The sequence below is a fragment of the Coturnix japonica genome, chromosome 1, assembly GCF_054131305.1.
Source record: "Coturnix japonica strain WE chromosome 1, WE-NBRP24, whole genome shotgun sequence".
Taxonomy (NCBI): Eukaryota; Metazoa; Chordata; class Aves; order Galliformes; family Phasianidae; genus Coturnix; species Coturnix japonica.
Genome location: NC_140663.1, coordinates 125003135 through 125025804, shown reverse-complemented (window position 1 = coordinate 125025804; position 22670 = coordinate 125003135). Strand labels below are relative to the sequence as shown.

Below are 22670 nucleotides of genomic sequence, written 5' to 3'. Positions count from 1 at the left end.
TTTCCTTTATATTACTGGGAAATCAAAGCTACAAAGTAGATATGTTTACAGCTGCAAAAGGACACCGCTTCACTGAATACATTTGAATTACACAGTTCAAGAGTCTAGCTTTAAATTTATTTTAAGGCCAGACTACCTATTTCAGAGGCAAGGAAGAGACATTCTGATCATTTCTTATCTAATCTGATTTTCTACATAATATAATACTGCACTTCTCTCGAAGGCCCTTGGCCATAACTTCTGCATTAAACACATACCTCAAGATACAAATGAAAAATAAATAGCAGGCTCTGAATTACAGATTCAAGAACAAAGGATCTTCTGCAATATTTTGCTCCTAGTCCACACGTATTTATCTTCACTTTCTTAGTATTGCCTCTTTCCATGCTTTTATCTGCTTAAATAAAGAGCATCTTGCAACCATAAACATTTATCGCATGTACGTACCCAGGGTACCTAAGGCAAAAATCCAGATTTTAGATTTGAAACCTCAACCTCAGTAAAGTGATGTGATCTAATTATGCATTTCAGATTAGGCCATTGTAGACTAATAGAAAACAGCCTAGGGAACAGAAATTCTCTCCTCCCAGCTGCATGCTCTACAGATACATTATATTACTCCTATGCTATTTCTGATGGCAAATGAGGGCACAACACTCCCATTATGATGAGGTGGCAGATGAGATGTGATTTTGTTGGTAATAGCCCACAGCCTTGAGGAACAGTGCTGCTTAGAAGGTCTGCATCAGGCATTCAAATTTCCCAGACTCAGGACCCTGCTACCTGAATAGAACAACTGGCTATGCATGCAGGATTAGTCTCTTTGAGAACAGATCAGTGCTCAGTCATTAAATTAGGACCATGGCAATGTCAGTCAAAACCGAATCAAACACAATTAGACTAAAACACAAAACACTTCATACCATTTCCTTTCAGCAAATAGAAGACTTTTAATTACACCCCTTGGCAGGAGCTATTTCATCTTTACTCACCTTTTATTCCACATGTCACATATTGCGTTTTTTTTTCTGGAGGATAAGAACTGTGCTATATAGGATCCCAAACCATAAAAGTTCAAAACAAAAAATCATATGTTTTTATTTTTTTCTTTTTGTTGCAGTAAGGCCTGTGTTATACCTGAATTTTTAATAGCACTGAAATTAACACCACTCTGCGCTGATGCTTTCCAAAGAAGACAAAACTGATTAAAACCTATGTAAGACTCACATCAAGAAATAACCTTTTTCCAAGACTGTACTTGACTATGAACCTAAATAACCGGATAACTGATTGAATGACAGACAGGTATTCTCTGTTCAACTCAAACAACACAATTTCGTAAGACAGACAATGTCAGGTTTTGTGATCAAATTGTAGTATGAGACAGAAGGGAAGTGAGGAAGAGTAACAAGCTGTGCTTTCCCTGAGCAGCAGAAGTCCTCTCTCAACTTCTTTCCCAGGTGAGGAAGGAGTGGGCTGGAGTCAGCTGGTGGTGCAAGAGCATCAAAGCACCACATGCCTAAGACAAACCTACTTCTCCAGCTACCCTCTTATAAGGATTCCTGGGCTGAACATGTATTTTTTTCCTTCACCCTGAAAGACTGTGATGCTAAAAGAGCATATTTCAGCATTCTCTCCAGATGTCACTCAACGTTCTCTGGACTGTGAAAAGATCTTGTAATCCAGACTGGATAAAGTGAAATGAAGCTTTTTACTTTTCATTCTACCTCCTGTCTTTGTATATCAGAGTTTTCTTAATGTCATATGCACTGAACTATTATGGCCTTTGTCAGAAATCCTGTCATTATCTGATATTCTATTTTACAATGTATCTATTGCATTCATAGGAATTAATGAAAATACTAGATTTAAAAACAATGAAAAAATTAAATCCTTTAGAATTATGGTTTAATAAAATCTCCATAATCTTAATAATCAGAACAGAAACTATATAAAAAAAAATAAAAATCAGGTTATAAAAAAAAAATGATCATAACTTAAAGCTAATTGCGGTGCTTTATCCCCACGCTCCATTCTTAATTTATAGGAACATTTATGACTGGCCAGGCTGCATATATTAATTTCAGACAAGTAATGTTTTCTAAAATTACACCAAAATTAAGTTCAGGGGTTGCACAGCTAAATAGAGTCTGCCTCCAACAAATATTTAGTGCCCTGAGCTGGTGCTCTGCCAGAGAACTCCACAGGAGTCAACTACAGTGAGAGATGTAATTTGCTCCCTCCATGCATATACAGAAACCAAGTGAGATTCTTCCTAAACAGAACTGAAAGATGGCATTAAAAACAAACAAACAAACAAACAAACAAAAAAACACAATAAATTGCATTTTAGGACTGAATTATTAGTTAAAAATTAGCCATAGAAATAAATGATTTTGAGATGAGCTGGGTATGAGGCATGAGGCTTTTCTACACAGCAATTAGTTGCAGTGACTAGTTCATAAGGAATTAAATTAAAGTCATAAACCAGGATGGGCATTCATTTATAGGAATATCATCTGAGACATTATCCTTTATTTACTTTTATTTAAAGATCAGTGCATTTATTCCTGGAAGCACAGCAAGAGTATGGCACTAGGTGAAGGACACAGCAAATCACTACAGTCTGTTCCTGTGAGTCTCAGCTAAAAGCATTACATTTTCATAATAGTTTTTGCTATTTTACACTGCTCACTATGATGTAGTAATTGGAAACAGCATGCAGGCTGCCAATGATCTGAGAGTGACTAAAAACTGAGAATCCCAGAAAATCAGCCCATACTGGGTAAGCATTTTTCCTCTTATAGCTTATGAAGGTCATCATTATTAGGGTTCTGGAACAACACAGTTGCATGACAGAACACATAGTCCGTATTATACTCTGGTTATGAATGGCCATTGGCAATGTAAGGAATCAGCAGACTGAGCTTGTTGTAATGCAACCAAACCTTCTTCTGCAGGACATTAACGGATCAAAAAAAGATGTCACCTCTTAGAAAAAGCAAAGAAAATCTTACTGCACCAAACTCTATTAGTTGATTCCACACTCCCACACTCACTCTCTTACATTTCACTTACACAAACCCTCAAGCACACAAGTCTGTGTTAAAGAGAAGAGTCTCCTTCGTGCAACAAGAAGAACAAAGGACTATTCATTCATTAAAACTCCCATAGATTTGCAAACTGCTTTTGAAATAAAGGTTTTGTACAACTTCGGAGTCCACTGTCTTCACGAAGTGGTCCATTGCACCCTGCCTACATCCTCCTTACACTGTTTCAGTGAAGGCTGTTGCTCCTTGTTGGTATTTCTTTGTTTGGAAGGAATATAGTCGCCTGCACTAGTACCTTCTCCTTCACAGTAAGACAACAGAGAGAGAATTGACAGGAATGTCATGCTATGCTCCTCTCAGTAGAGTGCAGGGTCACCCACAACAAACAGTCATGGTATGATCTTTGCAGCATACACTGACTTTAGGCTTGGAGATTCAGATGCAAGACCAGTGCAAGGAAGAGTACAAGCAGCCCACCTCCACTTGCTGCTTACTGTGTTGTTGCTGAGATCCAAGGAGTGATGGAGCCAGCCAAATACCTACAGATGCACACCAGGCTATCTACCAGAGTCAGCCAGAAAACACCAGGGGGAATCCAAGGGGGTATAAAGTGCCAGGGTTCCCACAGGCCATAATCCTTTCCTTTAGACCCTCAGGTATCACCTGATAAATCTGCTGCTCCAGTAGCTGGAGAATATGATAAAACACTCTGTGGAAAATGAGATGGAAATAAGCAATATCCAAAAGGAAGGAAAAGCTTTTGTGACTAAACACTCCCCAAGTTGGGAATAACAAGGAATAACATGCTGGGTTATTAGCCTCCTGGTGCTTCTGACTGACCTCCTTCATCACACTTCCCCAAGAACATGGAAGAAAACACAGAACAGACAATAAATAGCCCCTTCCAGGTAAGGTCTCTTACCACCCCGATTTTTAGGGTTTAATACCAAGTTGTGCTTCCAGATGGTATTACATAAATATCTTACTGAGTTAAACAAAATGGGCTTGATCTGTGACTCCACGTTGAAACAACATTCCTGAGTGCAAATGAGAGCATTTCTATTAGCTCTCTATAGAAATAAAACACATCACACATGAAAATGAAACATAAACAATTTAAACAACTTAAAAGATGTGACATTTCCAACACATTTACACTTCCGTATCTCCTTAGAAGCCTTTCTGATAAAACATCCCGAGGGACTTTTCAAAAGATATAATTTATATGTCTCCTATACTTACAGGAGGTTTGGGAACAGTGAGAGGAAAAAAGCAACAAGCTCCCTTTCTAAAGATAGTTTAATCTTCAGGTGAAATTATCCGCTATGGGCCAAAGTACCTTACCTAATATTGGCTATGGAACTGGAGGCTTTATGAGAGTGTGCATGGAGCAAGCTTCTCTGTCAGCTGTGTTTCCATCTTCTATGTATCAGTAACGACAATAATAATAACAAGCAAAATGACTGGGTTCTTCTTACCTTAAAGATCAAAGCATTTCTTCCACTAAAATACAATAATTTTCACTACAACAGTTCCAGCCATCAGAGACTTTCTTAAAGATGCAGAAGTAAGACTATTATAATGATGAAAGCAGAACATTTCTAAAGCTGACCCTGGGCAGAATCAGGGGGAGCATTTGTTGACCTGATACCTGGCCTCCCTACAGCAAAGATGCTTCTGTAAAAAATCAGAAACTATTGGGGCACACTGTAATGGGGGAAGAAAGTACAAAACTCATCAAATGCTTTTCTTTTTTAAAGTATTCCACTGTGCTTTCCAGCTCCAAGTCTTATAACAGCCCCTTCACTCTCATAGTCAAGATAGACAAAAACATACTCATCTCACATACGATCTCCAGGGAGGTTTTAAAGATTTTATTTTCTCTTCTTATGTGATGCCAGAGCTGTCACAAGTATTAATGAGAAAGCTGATCAGTCTGCCAAACCTTCAATATGCATCGGAGAATGAAACAGTCTTAGCTCATCTAACAGCCTGCTATCAGCATCCACAGCTGCTAGGGAGAGGGAAAAAGTAGCACTGAAGAAGAGAATCTGAGAGGGCAACACGCAAGAGATCATGAATTTTTGTTTGTTTCATATGCTGTTTTATTCTTTGTTTGTTTTGTGAGAAGCACAAGTGAGTATTCAGAAGGGAGGCCAATGGGTAAGGAGGGTGGAAGATATATGTGATATATACAATATATTTCTTGCTCTCTGGATGCTGGTATTTTACTATTTCCTCTTCCCTCCAAAAGGGAAAAGAGATATGTATTTTATGGGCCATAGCCTATCTGCTGATAGATTTAGGTAGAAGATCCCAAACGTTTCCAGAGTTAAAAAGGAAACTGTGGTGAACCTAGAGCACTTTCCAGAGTTAAGATGAATAGACTCAAGGCTTTGGTGGACAAGTGAACAGTACTAGCCTGAGTTTGATATTTTCAGCCCACCATATATACCTCAGTGAATTGAGAAATCACAGTAGCTCATTTTATGATATAGCAAAATTGCAGTGATAAACTCAATGCTGGTATAAATAATGTGAGCTGCAGCTGAGCATACTGATACTTCAGTAGCTCATGAAAGCAGCTGAGAAAGGAATGTGCTTCTAAAACATGATCAGCTGTATTTGAATATTCCTATTACACATTTCAGTAATAAAATGAGTAAATACATTTCATGGAATCACAGAATTGCAGAGGTTGGAAGGGGCCTCCAGAGATCCCTAAGTGATGTTGATTCTAGTTGAACGCTCAGAGATTTACTCATCACTTTCTTTTGACATATAAGTCATTAAAAGCACTTCTGCTCATTTGAAATTGAGAAAATATTTCCCATAATAATTTGTTGCACATTAGCAGCTACAACCAGTTTTATAAATGCCAGCATTCTAGGCTTATATTACACAGGCTACTTCAAATATCAATGATTCACTCTGAATATAAGTAAACAAACCAAGAGTTGTTTATTGAACGTCTGTAATTCTTTTTCTTTTGCCTATATGACTTGCAGTCACGAGTCCATTAAGAGTAGGCAATCTCTCCCTTCCCTGAAGAATTATCTTTCTATTTAGCTCTAATGGGGGTAACAGTTTAATTCTGATGGCACTTGAAAGAAGTCACTAAGAAATCACTGCTGCATCCAAGCCTGCTGGGACAAACCTGACAGCAAACATTCTGAGTCCTGTTGAGTAAATCTTTCCTGCTCTTTTCTCAGTAAGCATTTCCTGTCTTTTCCTTTTTATGAAATGCCTTCCCTTATGTCCTCAGTGATATCTTCAGTACAGATAGTAGGTAGTAGTTTTAATAGTGAATAATTACCTTTATTTCTTTCCCTGTCACTGAATATAACTAAATGTGTATATGTTGTGCATTAAGAGTGATCTTAATTCTGGTCTGTATCTTGTGATTTATGCTTTTGTGCTATGTTATTAATACAACTACCTATCAACCAACCAACCAAATATTACAAATGGCATAAATATAGCAAAGAATTCCCTTTTGCATCTCAGTGATACTTGCTGCATAGAAGCAAGCAAACAAACAGAAATACTCATTTCATTTTCTCTTTCCATACATTATTCAGGGTTCCTTCGCATTCTGGAAAGCAGGGCGAGCACTTGCAAATTCAGCTTCCTAAACAGAATTCCTCCCTATCAGTGTACTTATTCAAATGCTTTTGTGAGTCAGAATGAGAAGCAAAGTCAGCACTAGATGGAGCTCCTATACAGCAGCATCTGAGGAGAAGTCTAGGGGATTTGTGCACCAGAGAAAGAGGGATGACTGCACAGTTATTTTTTATAACATCTAGCTATGACAGTCAACAACCAATCATATATCTGATAGTTTGAATACAATGTCAAAACATGTAGACTAACCTCTACACTGCCCTCAGGCCAGGATTTTTTTAGGCAGTTTAACTACCCAACAACATCATGTGCTGCAGTGGTAAGAAGAAAGATGCGAGAAGGCTACTCCGATCCATGTCCCTTCTGACTTTGCCACCAGGAGGATGTGCAGTGAGAAGAAGGGGTATTTTCCAGTCCTTAAAGCTCAGAAGGATGTTAGAAGAGGAAATCTTTTGCTGTGTTCACTACAAAGGGACTTACAGCAGATTTCATCCAGTCAACAAGTCTAATTTGAACACTGGATAGATTAGTAGAAGTTACACCAGAGTATATAACAGTGGGCATACAGAGAGACATAACGTATTGGTACAGTCCAGCATGGCTATCATGGAGGGACACCATAACTAAATAATTTACTAATGGTCCTTGACAGTGTCATTCAATCAAGACTGATCTATTTGATAAAGCCTACCTGGATTCCCATAAAGCTAGGCCAAAGTCTTTTTGGATAGTAAGCTGTCTTGCAATAAGAGAGATCCTGATATGGATAAATGATCAATTAGAAGCAAGAAGTAAATAACAGGAGAAAACAGTTTTCTCAGTGGAAAATTTTGGCCATCAAAGACCCCTATGGATCTATGCCAGGCACAGTGTTATTCATCATATTAATAAATGATCTGGAAAAGACAGTGAAATTTTCTGACCACGCTATGTTGAATAACTCAAAATCAGCAAAGCTGACTGTGAAGTACTGCAGAACAACCTCATGAAACTGAGTCACTGAGCAGATGAAATGCTGTACTGTTGTAACCTGCCACGAGTGAAGAAAAACAGACCTAGCATTTAAATATGCTGCAATTGTTTTTGACTGACTTATTGCTATGGAAGGAGAGATATGATAGAGAATTTTATGAAAACCATTTCTACTAAGCAGCAATGCTCAGCAGCACTTAGAACATTAAACATCAGGGATTCTTAGAAATGGGAAAAAAAAGGAAAAAAGTAGACACTGTTGAAAGGTGGATGGGAGTTGACTATTTAGTGCTTCTCATAATGTAAGAACAGGAATTCCAAATGAAATAATCAGATTGTGGGACTCGGAATGAACAAGCAGGAGAAGGTACTTTATTTTGCACAGTGTACAGCTGGGATGTGGAACTCCCTGCCATAGTATATTGTGAATACCAAAACTTCGTAGAGTTTCAGAGAGGGCTCAGCTTGAGAGATAAATCCAGGAAGAACTATTACACTCAACCGTACTGCTTCAGGCATGGAGTCACTACATCACAAATAACAGGCTGCTGTTACTGCATACTGTATTAATACCATCAAATATTGAACATTACTATAAGTTTAGCATTTTAGCATTGCTGTGCAGCACTTTTGATTGGCAAATGCTTAACATGGATGTGCATACTCCTTTGCAAGGCACAACTTGCATTTTGTTGTTAAAATGATAAGAAGAAACAATTATAGAATATTAAGGGATTACTACCTGCTTGTAACTACTATTAGTATTTCTTTCCCACAAGTCTGAGTGTCCCCAGCCCCAGATAAGATACTAACACTTAGAAAGCTCCTATTGTTCTCATCCTCAAATTCCTTGTTAAACACCCCTTAATTCACTGACTAACAGAGAAAAACTGCTATATAGAGCAACCAGATGGTAGTGTGTCTACTTTCTGCTCTTATCACAAAGAATATTAAGCCATGGCTTTGTCTTCCTTTATAACCTGCTTTCTACTCACTAGGAAAAAAAAAGCCTATTTAAATCCCTAGTGGCATATTTATTTGGCAGCCTTCCATTCTTTGCTTCTCACAAGGATTTTAAACAGAAATACACAATTAGTTTTACAAAATACATTCAGTAAAACAATCTTCAACATCCTCACACAGCCATTGCTGTGCATTCCTCTTTCAGAGCCACACTCTCTTTGAAAAGCCAGCAGACCAAAAATGTTGCAAAATTTGATAGTTTTGATAAAATGATGTTTCTGTTACAAAGATCGGTATGGAGAAGAGCTGCTTTGTGCACAATGCATGTGCATGCTTCATGTAGATACTTCTTGTTGCCTTTAAGAGGCAGAATTTGCTGCCCACTACTCCTGCAATACTGTTCTGCACCATGGCACTTCTTCTAATGAAATCCTTCTGAATGCACAGCCCGACACTTGTGGATCAGCCGAAGGACAGTGATTAGGTCAGGGTTTGTGAGGAGCGGCCGAGGCCCCTCGGTGTGCTCAGCGCAGAGCAGAGGAGCTGAGGGGAGGCCTGATGGCGGCTGCAGCTTCTCACAGGGAGTGCAGAGGCAGCTCTGAGCTCTGCTCTGTGTAACAGACGTTAGGACAGCATTTAGAAATTTAGCAGTCAAAATGAAACTGATAGGAATTAATTTATATGATTAACTAAGAAATTGTTAGGAGTTCTAACATAGGAAAAAAGCCTTATGTTGCAGTCGATGTTTCAAGATGATCACAGTTTGTTTGCATTTCAGCAAGCCATTTGGTCCTGAAAAACCTTTATAAAAATAATTCATCTGAAAGAGGTTTTCCATCTATTAATGCATTTGAAGCCTGCATGATTGATCCCTTTTTCCCTTGGACAGTTATCTATTATTTCTGCTCTGGACTGCATTAGTCGGACCAATAGAAACAATAAAACAATAGAAAATGATAGAACAAAACATACAATGGGAAAAAAAAAAAAGTAGAAAATTAGCATATGGTGAACATCTGTCTCTAACAAAACACTACAAAATATATGTAAAGATTAACAGCTTACTCCAGTAAGCCAGTAGTCTTTTCATTGTGGCTGCTACGCTTTTGTTTGTAACAGTGAAAGCTTATATTCAGTCTTAGGATGGTACCTCCAATGTACTGTGAAATGGTTTAAAAAACCACAAATGGGAGAAATAATATAAATTTTCCACATTTAGGAAGAGTCTTTGGATGAAGCTGCCCACAGAAATTGATCTTGAGGCTGATAACTGGGTCAACTCTGCCTCATCTGCCTGACCTGATCCATGTTGAGACTAGCATGGCATGAGGAGAGAGGAAAGTGCCCAAGTCCCAGATCACTCAGGGGTCATGGCACAGAGGTAGTCTGGAGAAAAGGAGGCCAAAAGTTGACCTCACTGCTCTGCAGTGCCTTGAGGAGGGAAAGCAGATGGAAGTGCTGAGCTCTGCTCCTGGGAATCAATGGCAGAATGGGAACAAAGCACAAAGCTGCACCAAGGGACAGTCAGCCTCTCTTTGAAACGTCTGTTTACCACGAGGTTGCACAATATGCTGGAACAGGCTTCCTAGAGAGATGGTTGGCCTCAATAATATGCTGTAATTTTTGGTTAGCTGTGACATGGTAAGGTAGTTAGACTCAAGGTCCCTTGCAACTGAACTACTTCTATTTTCATTCTATTCTATTCTATTCTATCCTATTTTCATTCTGTTCTATTCTAGTTCTAATTCTACTGTTATGCTATGCTATGCTGAAAATAATGATGGGATGTCAGTGGACGGGAGCAGCTACCTGGAGTGGTACTCCTGTGTGTTTGCTGTTTGCAGACCTCAAATGTTCACCTTGTCTGTCTCAGTTATGGAAATAATAATAATAATAATAATAATAATAATAGCAGTCAGAGGTCATTTTCACTCAGTATTCTGGAGAAACAACAATACCAAATTAAAAAAAAAAAAAAAAAAAAAAAAGCCACAAACCCACAGACCTTCCAGCAATAGAGGGTATTTGGGTTATTGGATAATTTAAGTAGTGATTCATTTTAGCTGCGTAATCATCAGAAAAAAATAAGAAGCCTGTGAATCAATAGATAGCTGTAGCTTATTAACTTATTAGACATTTACTGAATCCCTGGTTTCAGAAATGCTTCTAAGCTAGTGTTGATCCCTGGAAAAACACAAATCTAAACAGAGCAGCTCCAGCTTTGAAAGAAACTTGTTTTTTCATATCAGCACTTTTTCCATAACATTCTGTGAAATACTGTAAGTGATTTCCTCATCTTAATAACTGTTCTTTATTAGAAAAGTGGCAGACACACGAACATAATAAAAACCTTGGTGGTTACTTCAAATAAAAAGTATTGGCCACTGATAAGAAAAAAGCAGAAAAAAATGAAATTGGTAGTTATTAGCTATTACTGTGGTATTATTCGGAACAATGCCAACAGTCGTGTATCTCCTTTATCACTGAAAAGCCAGTAGGTTTTCATTTGCTTATTAGACTGGAAGATGTAACATTCTGCTTAAATGCTTCCTGAAAGAAATGGACATTGAAAATAAATGTCATCAGTTAAGAAAATGCCACTAGCTATATAACTTGGTTTTAAATAGTCAGAGTTAATATCCACCCTCTGGTAGACTGTAGGGACTGCCAGGGAAGTTCAAGTTGCTGGGTTTTTTTAATTATAGAATTCTGTTCAGATGGGGTAGCACATGGGTCTTAAGAATTTCCAGAGATTATTAAGGACAGAGAATCGTAGAATCATAGAACAACTCGGGTTGGAAAAGACCTTAAAGGTCATTGAATCCAACCATAACCTACCCATACTACCCTAACTCTAACAACCCTCCGCTAAATCATATATTTGAGCACCATATCCAAATGGTTCTTAAACACACCCAGGGGATGTGTGACGGTTCTTAAACACATCCCTGGGGAGCCTATTATAGTGCTTAACAACCCTTTCTGTAAAGAAGCTTTTCCTGATATCCAACCTAAACTTGCCCTGGCACAACCTGAGGCCATTTCCTCTCATCCTGTTACCAATGAGAAGAGTTCAACCCTGTTCTACTGTAAGCACCTTTCAGATACTGGAAGAGAGCAAAAAGGTCTCCCCTCAGCCTCCTTTTCCCAGACAAAACAGCCCAAGTTCTTTCACTCTCTCCTCATAGGGCATATTCTCCAAGCCTTTCACAAGCCTTCACAAGACAACAAGGGCAACAAGGTAACAACATAATTAAGTAGAATATGATTGAATAACCTTTTACAAAGTCCAGAGCTCTCCAATGTACTTTGTCTGAGTGAATACTGCTTACTTACTGGGCTGTAGTTTAATTCATTTTACCCACTGAGGGGGTGGGAAACCAGGTACATTTTCACAGAATCACAGAATTATCAAGGTTGGAAAGGACCTAGAAGATCATCTAGTCCAACCATATTTTAATAGCATATTTCTTTACATAGATGTGTCCTGAGTATAGACACAGTTGTTCTCTACTTTCTCCTATGGTGATAGAAAAGTAGTATCAGACTCAGCATTACCTGTGGTAATGCTGTGACCTAGAAATAAGGAATAAAGTCTGCAAATGCACATGATTATACCCAGCTCTGACAGAAATGCTCTTCCATCATCTCAAACACAGCTTGCAGCCCTGACCTTTTAGACTCATTCATCACCAGAATAATTTTGCAAGGAAATTTGATGTGGTTTTTCCTTAAGCTCCTTCCATATCTGTATGTAAAGTGATTTTATTTTGCATCCTTCTTTGCATGAAATCCTTAACATTCTGCAATCCAGGGCTACAAGGTAGAGCACTGAATCATAGGCATGACTGCTTGATATGGTAGCTTTAAACGCAAGCAGAAAATTGTAGTCTATCTTTTGGTCAGGCATTAGGGGAATAGACTCTAGATTATCACAGAACAAAACACAGCAGCTGAACATATTGGCAGTGGCAGCCGAGACTCATGATGACTCAATCTACATGTGCCTGCTGATGCATGTTGAAGGGCAAGCAGAGATCAATGACCTGTTCAGAGTATGCTCTAGCTCCTCTTAGAGCCACATGCTTCCATTTCCTCTGTGCTGAAGGCTAGGAGCCTGGAGGAGAAGGGGAAACAGTCCCAGTGGAGTTGAGTTGGAGCTGAGCTGGAGCTGCTAAGTACAAAGGAGGGAGAAGCAACCATGTTTGATAATACTTTCTCTCTACTATATGATTCCTTCTATAACTGGCTTTCTAACATTTTTGCTTGAACTGACACCCTGTTTGTTTCAACAGCATGTGAAAACACAATGATCCTGTTCTCCCAGTTATCAATCCTTAGGCAGAGCAGACAGCATTTTCCTTACACGATGAATGTGCGGTCAAGTTCTGAAAGGAGATGGGCACCACTTCAGGGAAACCTCATAAATATTTTCCAAATATTCACTTTTAGGAAGTTATTCCAATTGATTTCAGTCAGGATGGTGTTTGATGCCTGGAGGAATTAGAAATAAACTAAGAGGTAAACACAACATCCAGGAAAAGGACACGATGCTGAAGTGAAGAGGGAACTACAAGAAAAAGTAAGAAAATGACATAGAAGCCAAAAGGAACAATAAGCACCCAGGTTGTGAGAGCCATCTCATGGCTGCAGATAGGTACAGAGCACATATCCACCTCACCATCCTTGGCTACTTTCAAAACTAATGGAGACAGAGTCAATTCTATGATACAGCTCATATCATCCTAAAGAGGACTTTGCAAGTACATCAGATGATTTGCATGTTCGCAGATTTGTTTTTCTATTGATTATGAAAGAAGCCTGAGGGACTGGAAAATGTCTGGTTTTAGTGAGATGATTTCCATCTGTCCCTATAAGGCATTTCATGTTTCCATGTAAATATGTGTTTCAGAGGTGTATTTAATAATATGGCCTGAATAAGTAATTTTGAGCTTCCATTTACTGTACTGTCTATCAGATATGAGGTGCTTGAAGTTATACTGGAAAAAAACATAAGAAAAACAACCACCAGGTGTAACACTATTACTAAGATCACTAAAATCCTCCAAGTAATGACAGTGCTTCTCCTTTTCTAGCACAGTGAGCACAACCTTGGATGTTTTCCAATTAGTTAGAGAACCTTTTCCTTGCTCCCTCCTATGAAAATAAAATATCCATGTTATCAAACAGCCATGTAAGAAAGTTTGCATTAAGTGCTGTTGACTTCAGGCACAATAGAGTCTACTCACTTCAAACAGAGAATATTTTTTGAGTTCTGAAGGAGAACTAAGCTTTCTTAAACTTTACTGACCAGTGGTGCTTGCTATTAGCTTTTTTTTTTTTTTTTTTTTTTTAAATAGAAATACTACTTTAAACCCCATTAGCTCACTTGGAAAAGCAGCTATTCGTGTTCAGGTGCCAAGTAGGGAGCTGCTAAGAGTGGTTTCACACTGGGAGATGAGTATCAGTCTATTGGGGCTCAGGCAACTCTAGGCATAGCTCTTGTGGAGTCAAGTCAAGAAATATAAAGCTTTTCTCCTTGGGGATTTAGAAAAAAGCAAAAGCAAACAAAACAAAACAAATAATCACCACCATATCTCTTCTCACAGAAGAGCCGCTCACTTCACCTGGGATTACAACTGCAACTCATAAGCAGACAGCTTACACTACAATAGATGTTTGTTCTTTAATTTTAAGTGCTTTGTTCAGTGTAGTAGACTAAGACACATCATATGAAATCACAACAAAATACTAAAAAGAAAATAGCTCATTTAATGTCACAGTGAGGCTGAACTTTAAAACAAGCCCATGAGCAGCTCTGTTTCTCACTTAGTGTATTCTCTGGCAATTTACAATATCAAAATGCTTTAATGTGTCTGAAAAGTTTATCTGCCTCCACAGATACAGGCTTTCTAAAAAGGCTGAAGTTCTCAATTAGATAGGACATCGGTTTATCAATAGTCATGAAGATATATTTGTAAACTTTGCTTCAATTAGAACAGGTTAAAGAGCACAGCCCTATCTTGCATACAGGACAAAGACATGGCACTATGTGGAAGACAACGCTTCAAATCAAGCAGCTTTCACAAACAAACCACCTGTTGTTTTAATTACTGTGAAGAATAATGTAGAAAGAAAACAGCAGACATCTAAAAACATGAGCTAAGAGTTCAAGAATCACAAAAATGTCATTGTTAGTGATGCACCTCAAAATTTTCCAGCCATAGAATCCAACGCTGAATTTTCTAGACTGGAGAAAGCTTCATTTTTAACACAACTCATCATAGAATCGTACAAGATTTTGCTCAGGTTGGAAAAGACCCTCTGCTCAATCATGTCCCTAAATGCCACATCCAAATGGCTCTTAAGCACATCCAGGGATGGTGACTCAACCACCTCCCTGGGGAGCCTATTCCAGTGCTTAACTACCCTTTCTGTAAACATTTTTTTCCTGATATCCAGCCTAAACTTACCCTGGCACAATTTCAGTTCCTTCAGTTTTCCCTCCTCTTTTTCCATCCCTTATGCTCCCCCAAATGAAATCCCAACAGTTCTTGTGCTGCTGCAGCAAGGCTCATGATCTTTACTGTTCTCCTTAAAATCCACATTACATGCTTATTGATCAGCATCTGCACTGCCCATTCGTTTCTAAACTATCAGCCTTCAGAGAATGGTTTTAAAGCAGAGGTGTTGAAATCAGCAAGCAAATAAACAAAACAGCATTGTGCCCATGGCAACTCTCTGGTTCTGGTTCTTGATTCATGATTTTTAAGTGCCCAGAGCAAGCAAAGTGTTACCCAGTAAAGACTAATTCCACAGCAGCTCAATTCCACAGTCAGCAATGTCGACTGCACTGTGTATTTTGCAAAGAAGAGGATGAGATCTGCTTTGCAGATCACCCCCCAGGGAAACATTTATGTGATTTAAAAACAGATAAGGCACTTCAAAAAAATGAGTGATCTATGGCCACATATTAGCATTTCAAACAAACCTCATCCTCCTACTTCACAGGCTCAAATTCTCCCCAGGCTACAGACCTGTCAGGTAAAGCCTTCACTCTCAATTTCATTTTAGACAGGAAGAAGGTGGATTTCATAGCACCACAAAACAAAGTGTGAAAGAACAAAACAATCACTTAAAATTCAGTCCTTCTCAGATGAGATTTAAAAGGTGAACTACATTAATTTAATTATATTATATTTTTTTTTACAGTTTGAAGTTGATTTTTGTGTGTTTAATACATCTTCAAATAATTACCAAGTCATGAGGTTTAGTTGCCCACTCTTTGGTACAGGGAAGTGCAATTCTACTGAAGCTGATAGACTTACTACAATATCATGTCGAATTCTGATTCTGTAAAGAAGTTTGTCTTAGTAGGACAGACTTTTATCCCTTAAGAAAAACAAAAAAATAAAATAAGGGAAGTTGGGGGGGGGGGGGGGGAGGAGGAGGAGGAGAAAGACTAGATAATAATTTTAAAGGGTTTATTCCTACAAAGCTTGACCATAGAATCATAGAATGGCCTGTGTTGAAAATGGCCTGGTTTCAACCTCCTGCTACTAAACCACGCTGCCCAGAGCCACATCCAGCCTGGCCTTGAACGCCTCCAGGGATGGGGCATCCACAGCCTCCTTGGGCAACTTGTTCCAGTGCGTCACCACTCTCTGTGTAAAAAACTTCCTCCTAATATCTAACCTAAACCTCCCCTGTCTGAGTTTAAAGCCATTCTTGACTTGTCTTCCCTTGCAAACAATCCTCCTTTACATCACTATCCACCCTTGCGAACAGCCATTCCCCCTCCCGTTCACATGCTCCCTTCAAATACTGGAAGGCCAAAATGAGGCCTCCTCAGTGCCTTCTCTTCTCCGAGATGTCGAACTTCAGACTCTCTTTATGGACCCTGAGCATTAGGACCACTCCTCTGAGCTCTGACAGGCCAAAACAATGCAGAAGGCACAACAAAGAGTATGGTAATTTTCAGTTAATAGAAAGCATGCAACTTCTTAGAAGTATAGCTAAAGGACTGCAAATAAGTGTTAACAATACAAATAAATGGTCTTCTTCTCAATCACATATGATGTGCTCACACATGTTATGCTGCAGCCTTTTACATTGTAGCCATTATTTTGTATTATTCATAGTTATGGCAATTATGTTTATAAATTGAATCCACTTTGTCACTGAGAATATATCCATAGCAATCAAGACAAAGGCTGTGATCTAAACTGGACTACATTGTTGTCAGATACTCATCTTGCTGACAAATATTTATTATCTTCTGTGGTTACACTGTGAGGTCTTAACCATCAACTTACGATACAGAATATACTTAACGTTTCCACCCCTCAAGTACCTGAATCACTTTGCTATGCTTTGAAATACTATCAGCCTGCTGCACACCTGCATTAGCTCTTCTTTAGCACATATTAGAGTTCCTAATTTCAAGAAGATGTGTGAACAGTGGTATTTATTTACAGATATAAGCTGTCCATAGAGATGTGAGAATGCTAAGCCACCTGCTAGTATTATTTGCTTCTACCCATGTTATTTCCAGAGAACATTTTTTGAATTACATTTCTGCAGGAACTTCATCAGCATGCCCTTTATGCTCTATTAGTTGTGAGTGTTGCAAGGCTTTGCAAAAGGAATTGCAGAATAACATCTTCAACACTGTTAGGAAAAGTTTCCATGTGCACAGTTCAGTAATTGCCATCAGTCAGGCAGTCCCAGCCAGCCCAGCCACTCTGCTAACAAATGAAGAACCAGTAAGTGGAGCTGAAGTTACCCTTAACACTCTGGGTTTTGTGCTTTTGTTTATTTGCTGCTTCTTTGTCGATCTCACCCATTTTAAAACTGCACCAGGCCCTCTCCCATGAGCATGGGCGTCACTGCAGCAGGGAAACCTGCCATTCAGCTGATGTATACAGTAGATCTCAAGAATTGATCCACAAGCAAATCCCCCCAAGGGAAGCTGACCCTTTTGCTATTTTACATTTGCAATAACTGGAATGGGAACACACTGGTATCCTGGCCAAAGACAACAAGCTCAAAAAGACACCTTCAACATATGTTTTTTTTCTAATCCCCTACGCACATACCTTTCTTCTCAATTCAAATGTTGCCTTCCCATCCCTTTCCTTAATAATAAAACACGAGGGTAAATTAGAGGATGGAGAGAACCCAGATCTAAACTTTCCCTCTCTGAGAAAACTAGCTCTGTGTTCTTCCTGCAGTTACAAAGACAGAGCACCAAGGGTTTGGGAATATATCCAAAAACCCCCATGCCTCCCATGCAAATATATTCTACAAAGTTACTTTGAGGAAGCTGTTTGCTAAAGCTCCAGGCAGCTAAGGGACCAGAGCCTTCTTCAGTGCTCACAGAAATGGAAAAGAAACATATTACTTTAGATCTACACAGATTAAAACAAACCACCACCCTCCAAAACAAAGCCAAGGTGTTTCTGATAATGAGGTTTATTTTTGGATGCCTGCAGACTGTGCTTTTATGTAATACAACTTTGGGCAAAGCAGGAGCTTCCCATGGGAAACTGCCAGGTTGAGATAACTTCAGCCTGGAGAAGAGGAGGCTCAGGGGAGACCCTATTACTCTCTATAACTTCCAGAAGGGAGGTTGTAGTGAGCTGGGGGTCGGCCTCTTCTCTCATGTCATTAGTGATAGGACCAGAGGGAATGGTTTCAAGTTACAGCAGGGGAGATTCAGGCTGGGCATTAGGAAGTATTACTTCTCAGAAAGGGTGGTCAGGCTTTGGAATAGACTCCCCGGGGATATGGTGGAATCACTGACCCGGGGGCTGTTCAAAGAAAGACTGGATGTTGTGTTGAGCGACATGGTTTAGTGGGAGCTATTGGTAATAGGTGAACGGTTGGACTGGATGATCTTTTAGGTCTTTTCCAACCATGGTGATTCTATGATTCTGTTATTAGTGAAGCACAAGTTTGTGGAAGGGAAGGGCACCAGATGAGAGCACATTGTTGGAAACAGCAGAAGTTTACAATTCAGGTAGAAAACGGGGTTTGGACCCACATTCTGATTCTACATCAAGGGCTGATGAAGTGCCGCTTAGGCCAAAGCACCAGTACGAGTTGCCCCAGCATCAGTGGGAGAAGACCCTTGGGTGTACTGAGCCCTGTCCCAGTGGCCTGGATGCTATCAAAACAAGGGAGTAGAGCAAGACAAACTTGGTCCTGCGGTCTGGGTGAGAGTCATGTCTAGACAGACAGCCACAGGACAATTCATGTCTTAGCAGATCTATTTTGATATAGGGATAAATGCAGCAAATGTTACCGTTTGGTGGTGCAATCACAGAATCACAGAATCACAGAATTGTAGGGGTTGGAAGGGACCTCTAGAGATCATCGAGTCCAACCCCCCTGCCAAAGCAGGTTCCCTACACCATGTCACACAGGTAGGCGTCCAGGCGGGTCTTAAATATCTCCAGAGAAGGAGACTCCACCACCTCCCTGGGCAGCCTGTTCCAGTGCTCCGTCACCCTCACTGTAAAGAAGTTCTTCCACACATTCGTGCGGAACTTCCTATGCTGTACTTTCATCCCATTACCCCTAGTCCTATCCCCACGCACTACTGAAAAGGGACCAGCCTCACCACTAAGGCTCCCACACCTCAGGTACTTATAAACCTGGATCAAGTCCCCTCTCAGCCTTCTTTTCTCAAGGCTAAACAGACTCAGTTCCCTAAGTCTCTCCTCATAGGGGAGATGCTCCAGGCCCTTCACCATCTCAGTGGCCCTCCGCTGGACTCTTTCCAAGAGATCCCTGTCTTTTTTGTACTGGGGAGCCCAGAACTGGACACAATATTCCAGATGAGGCCTCACCAGGGCAGAGTAGAGGGGTAGGATCACCTCCTTTGACCTGCTGGACATGCTCTTTTTAATACACCCCAGTATGCCATTGGCTTTTTTGGCTACAAGGGCACACTGCTGGCTCATGGTCAATCTGTCATCCACCAGGATGCCCAGGCCCCTCTCTGCAGAGCTGCTCTCCAGCAGGTCTTCCCCCAGCCTGTACTGGTGCATGCAATTATTTCTACCCAGGTGCAAGACTTTACACTTGCTTTTGTTAAACCTCATCCAGTTTCTTATCATTTTTATATCATCCGGTTTCTTATCATCCGGTTTCAATCATTACAGTGATCAGCCATCTCAGACAATGGTTGTCATCTGTTCTTTCTTCTGTTTTATCTTTTTTGTAATTTAAATAATATAATGACTTTAACTGAAGAATGTAAATCTAACACAGCAAAAGCTTGTTGTGGGAAATGTTTTATCTGGACAGAAAAAGGATGCAAAGATACTATTTATCTACAGCTTTGATGCACAGTTTGAGCATTCCTGACATCTAGATCCATGACTTAATTTGTTATTGAATTTGCATGATGTAATTTTCAAATAAAGATTTTGCTTTGGGGGAGAATGGAAAGCATCTAATGATAAAAACTGTCATTATCTGGGACAAAAGGGAATTCATGTTATAGATCAATAGATAATTACAGATGACACATGGAGGACTTTCATGAGGCTTTGTTTGTGATAGAAGCAGTGCTGAAGGGACTGTTTGCTGTTGGCACACATTCTGTTCACACACTCTGTTCTGATTCCTTATTCCAGAAGGAATTCCTCTTTATAGATGCCACTTTTAGCTCTTAAATAAGTTATTTGAAGAATCAGATGTGTTAAGGAATATTTGTCAGCTCTCTGCTATTTTATAAAGCCTTCAGTTAAAATGCTTTACACCATGAATTTCACTTCTGTTTTACTGTAACAAGGAAACCAAAGCATAGCTCTTTTTAACCACACAGCAGCTAACTCACTGACTTGCTTCATTCACTTCAATTGAAAAGAATAGTATGAGAGAATTATCATTGAATTCTTACCAAAGCAGGAATTGACAAAGCCATACCACCTACAGCCATGCTCCCCTCCAATCCATTTGCCATGGATGTTGGATGCAAAACTCAGGGTAGTGCCTGAGACGCACACTAACATGTCACTGATACTGATGTTCAGGAGGAGCATGTTGACAGGGTTACGGAGGGTTTTGAACTTGCAGAAGAGGATGAGGACAATCAAGTTATTGAGGAAACCAAAAAACAAGATTAATCCAAGAAAAACAGCTGCTACTGTGTGCCCATTTCGTGAGAGTCCAGCTCTTGGCTCAACAGAATCTGTAGGTGTACCAAAGCTCAGGTTATACGTCCAAGTGTGGTTCATTTCGGACTTTGCCACAGGTTGATGAGGGCAGAGACACCAGGTGTCCTATGCTGAAGTCCTCTGGCAGTTTCACAGAAGCATCCCTCCATTACAGGTCAAATCATTTCAGGATTCTTCCAATCTATCTTCACTCATCCGAGGAATAATTTCCTGCATTTCCTTTCAGTGGTCAGATCTGGATGGGGTTCCAGTGCATGAAAACCAAGCAGTGATCTCAAATTCATCTTTATTTTTAAAAAATTGGATCATCTTAGATGATCTTTTTTGTCACTTAAACTGGAAGGTGTCTTAAAAGGGTGCTTTGACATGGCCTCTTTCAGAGCAAATGGGAGACCCTCCTACCAACAGCAGCCACTGTTGTTTCTGAAGAAAAAAAGAGAGAGAAAACAAATCATAGAATCACAGAATCATAGAATCACAGAATCATAGAATCACAGAATCATAGAATCGCTTGGGTTGGAAGGGACCTCTAGGATCATAAAGCTACAACCCCCTGCCACAGGCAGGGCTGCCAACATCCATATCTAATAAAAATGGTAAAAACAAAACAACCCTTTCCATATTAAGAACAGAGCTGATATATGATTCAGTTACAGCATCTCCCTCTTTAACTTCAACGAAAATTTCTCAGACTTTTCAGTTTTCACTCTGATTTTCAATAGAAAAATCATTTGTGGCTTGTCTATTTTAAACACTTCTTCCCCAGTTCTAAGTTTCTCATGGAAAAGGCTGTTCAGACCTTTCTAGTAAAGTTTCTCAGAGGAAAAAAATGCTTGTGATACATATCTTTCACCATAGCTTCCCAGGGGAGAAATCTGTATCATCTTCTGTGCCAAGTTAATGCACCAAGTGAAGTTTTAGTCTTGGCTAGAATTTAATTACAACCACATTTTTTTCAGGAGGGAAAGTATTTCTCTGCCCAGAAAGAATAATTTCAAGTGCAGTCTCTGTGGCTCTCAGGTGCTTATAAAGGTTGGCAAAGCTAATATATCAGTTTCACTTCTCCCACATCTACCAGTGGACAGGTGTTCTTCTTCATTATTTATAAAGCAGACAAACACCCTGAGCTTCACATCTCTCTCCCACCACAAATGTGAATTTGTATAGCCACACACAGTGAATACAACGAATGTGTATTCTGTGCAGCAACAGCAGCATGCTTAATGTGGATGCGTAACTGGTTAGCAAGTTTCCCGCATGGTTGCAGGCGAACTCTGCACCAATACTGCTATAAAAATGGAGATTGGGGTGCACGTAGGATTTCCCACTGCTTGGAACAAAATGCATAAGCTGAAAGCACAAAAACTTTTCTTTTAGGAGACACAATTAGATACATTTCAAAATGTGGCATCTTCTACATTACTCCTAACTATTGCTTTTTGCAAACTGTCTTGTGAAAATAAGTAAATATATGATGTGTTAACCAGCTGGAAAGGTGAGAGCTCATTAGTGTTTACTGAAGATACAGAGGTTTGTTTTGCTTCTTCAATCACAGCTTTTTGACATGGTGAATGTCTGTGGCAAGTATTTGTTATAACTATTTCCCTAACTTCACGAAGTCACTGTGGTAAAGACGCTGCTGCAGTGATTCGGAAGATAATATAGATGATCTGCCTTAAATCTGTCTTGTGATGTGAAAATGATAAAAGCGTTATGTACATTTTGCAAACCTTCACACTGGCCACTCTGAACTCAAAAAGCTGATGCTTTCTACCTTCTTTCCCCCTAGATCCCCCCCCTCCCCATTTAGGAAACACACGGTAATTTAGATTGGTAAGGGTCTCAAGTGGCATATCTAAGAGGAAAAACACTT

General features: G+C 39.6%; 1 protein-coding gene across 1 annotated transcript in view; it reads right to left on the bottom strand.

The window, feature by feature from the left end:
* LOC107306547 (pinopsin-like) overlaps positions 1–22670 on the bottom strand; it is an 86854-nt gene that overhangs the window by 60490 nt on the left and 3694 nt on the right. The window contains exon 2 of the mRNA XM_015849804.3: positions 20521–21220. Coding sequence (XP_015705290.1) covers positions 20521–20857 — 337 coding nt within the window. The 5' untranslated portion in view covers positions 20858–21220. The remainder of the gene's footprint in view (positions 1–20520; positions 21221–22670) is intronic.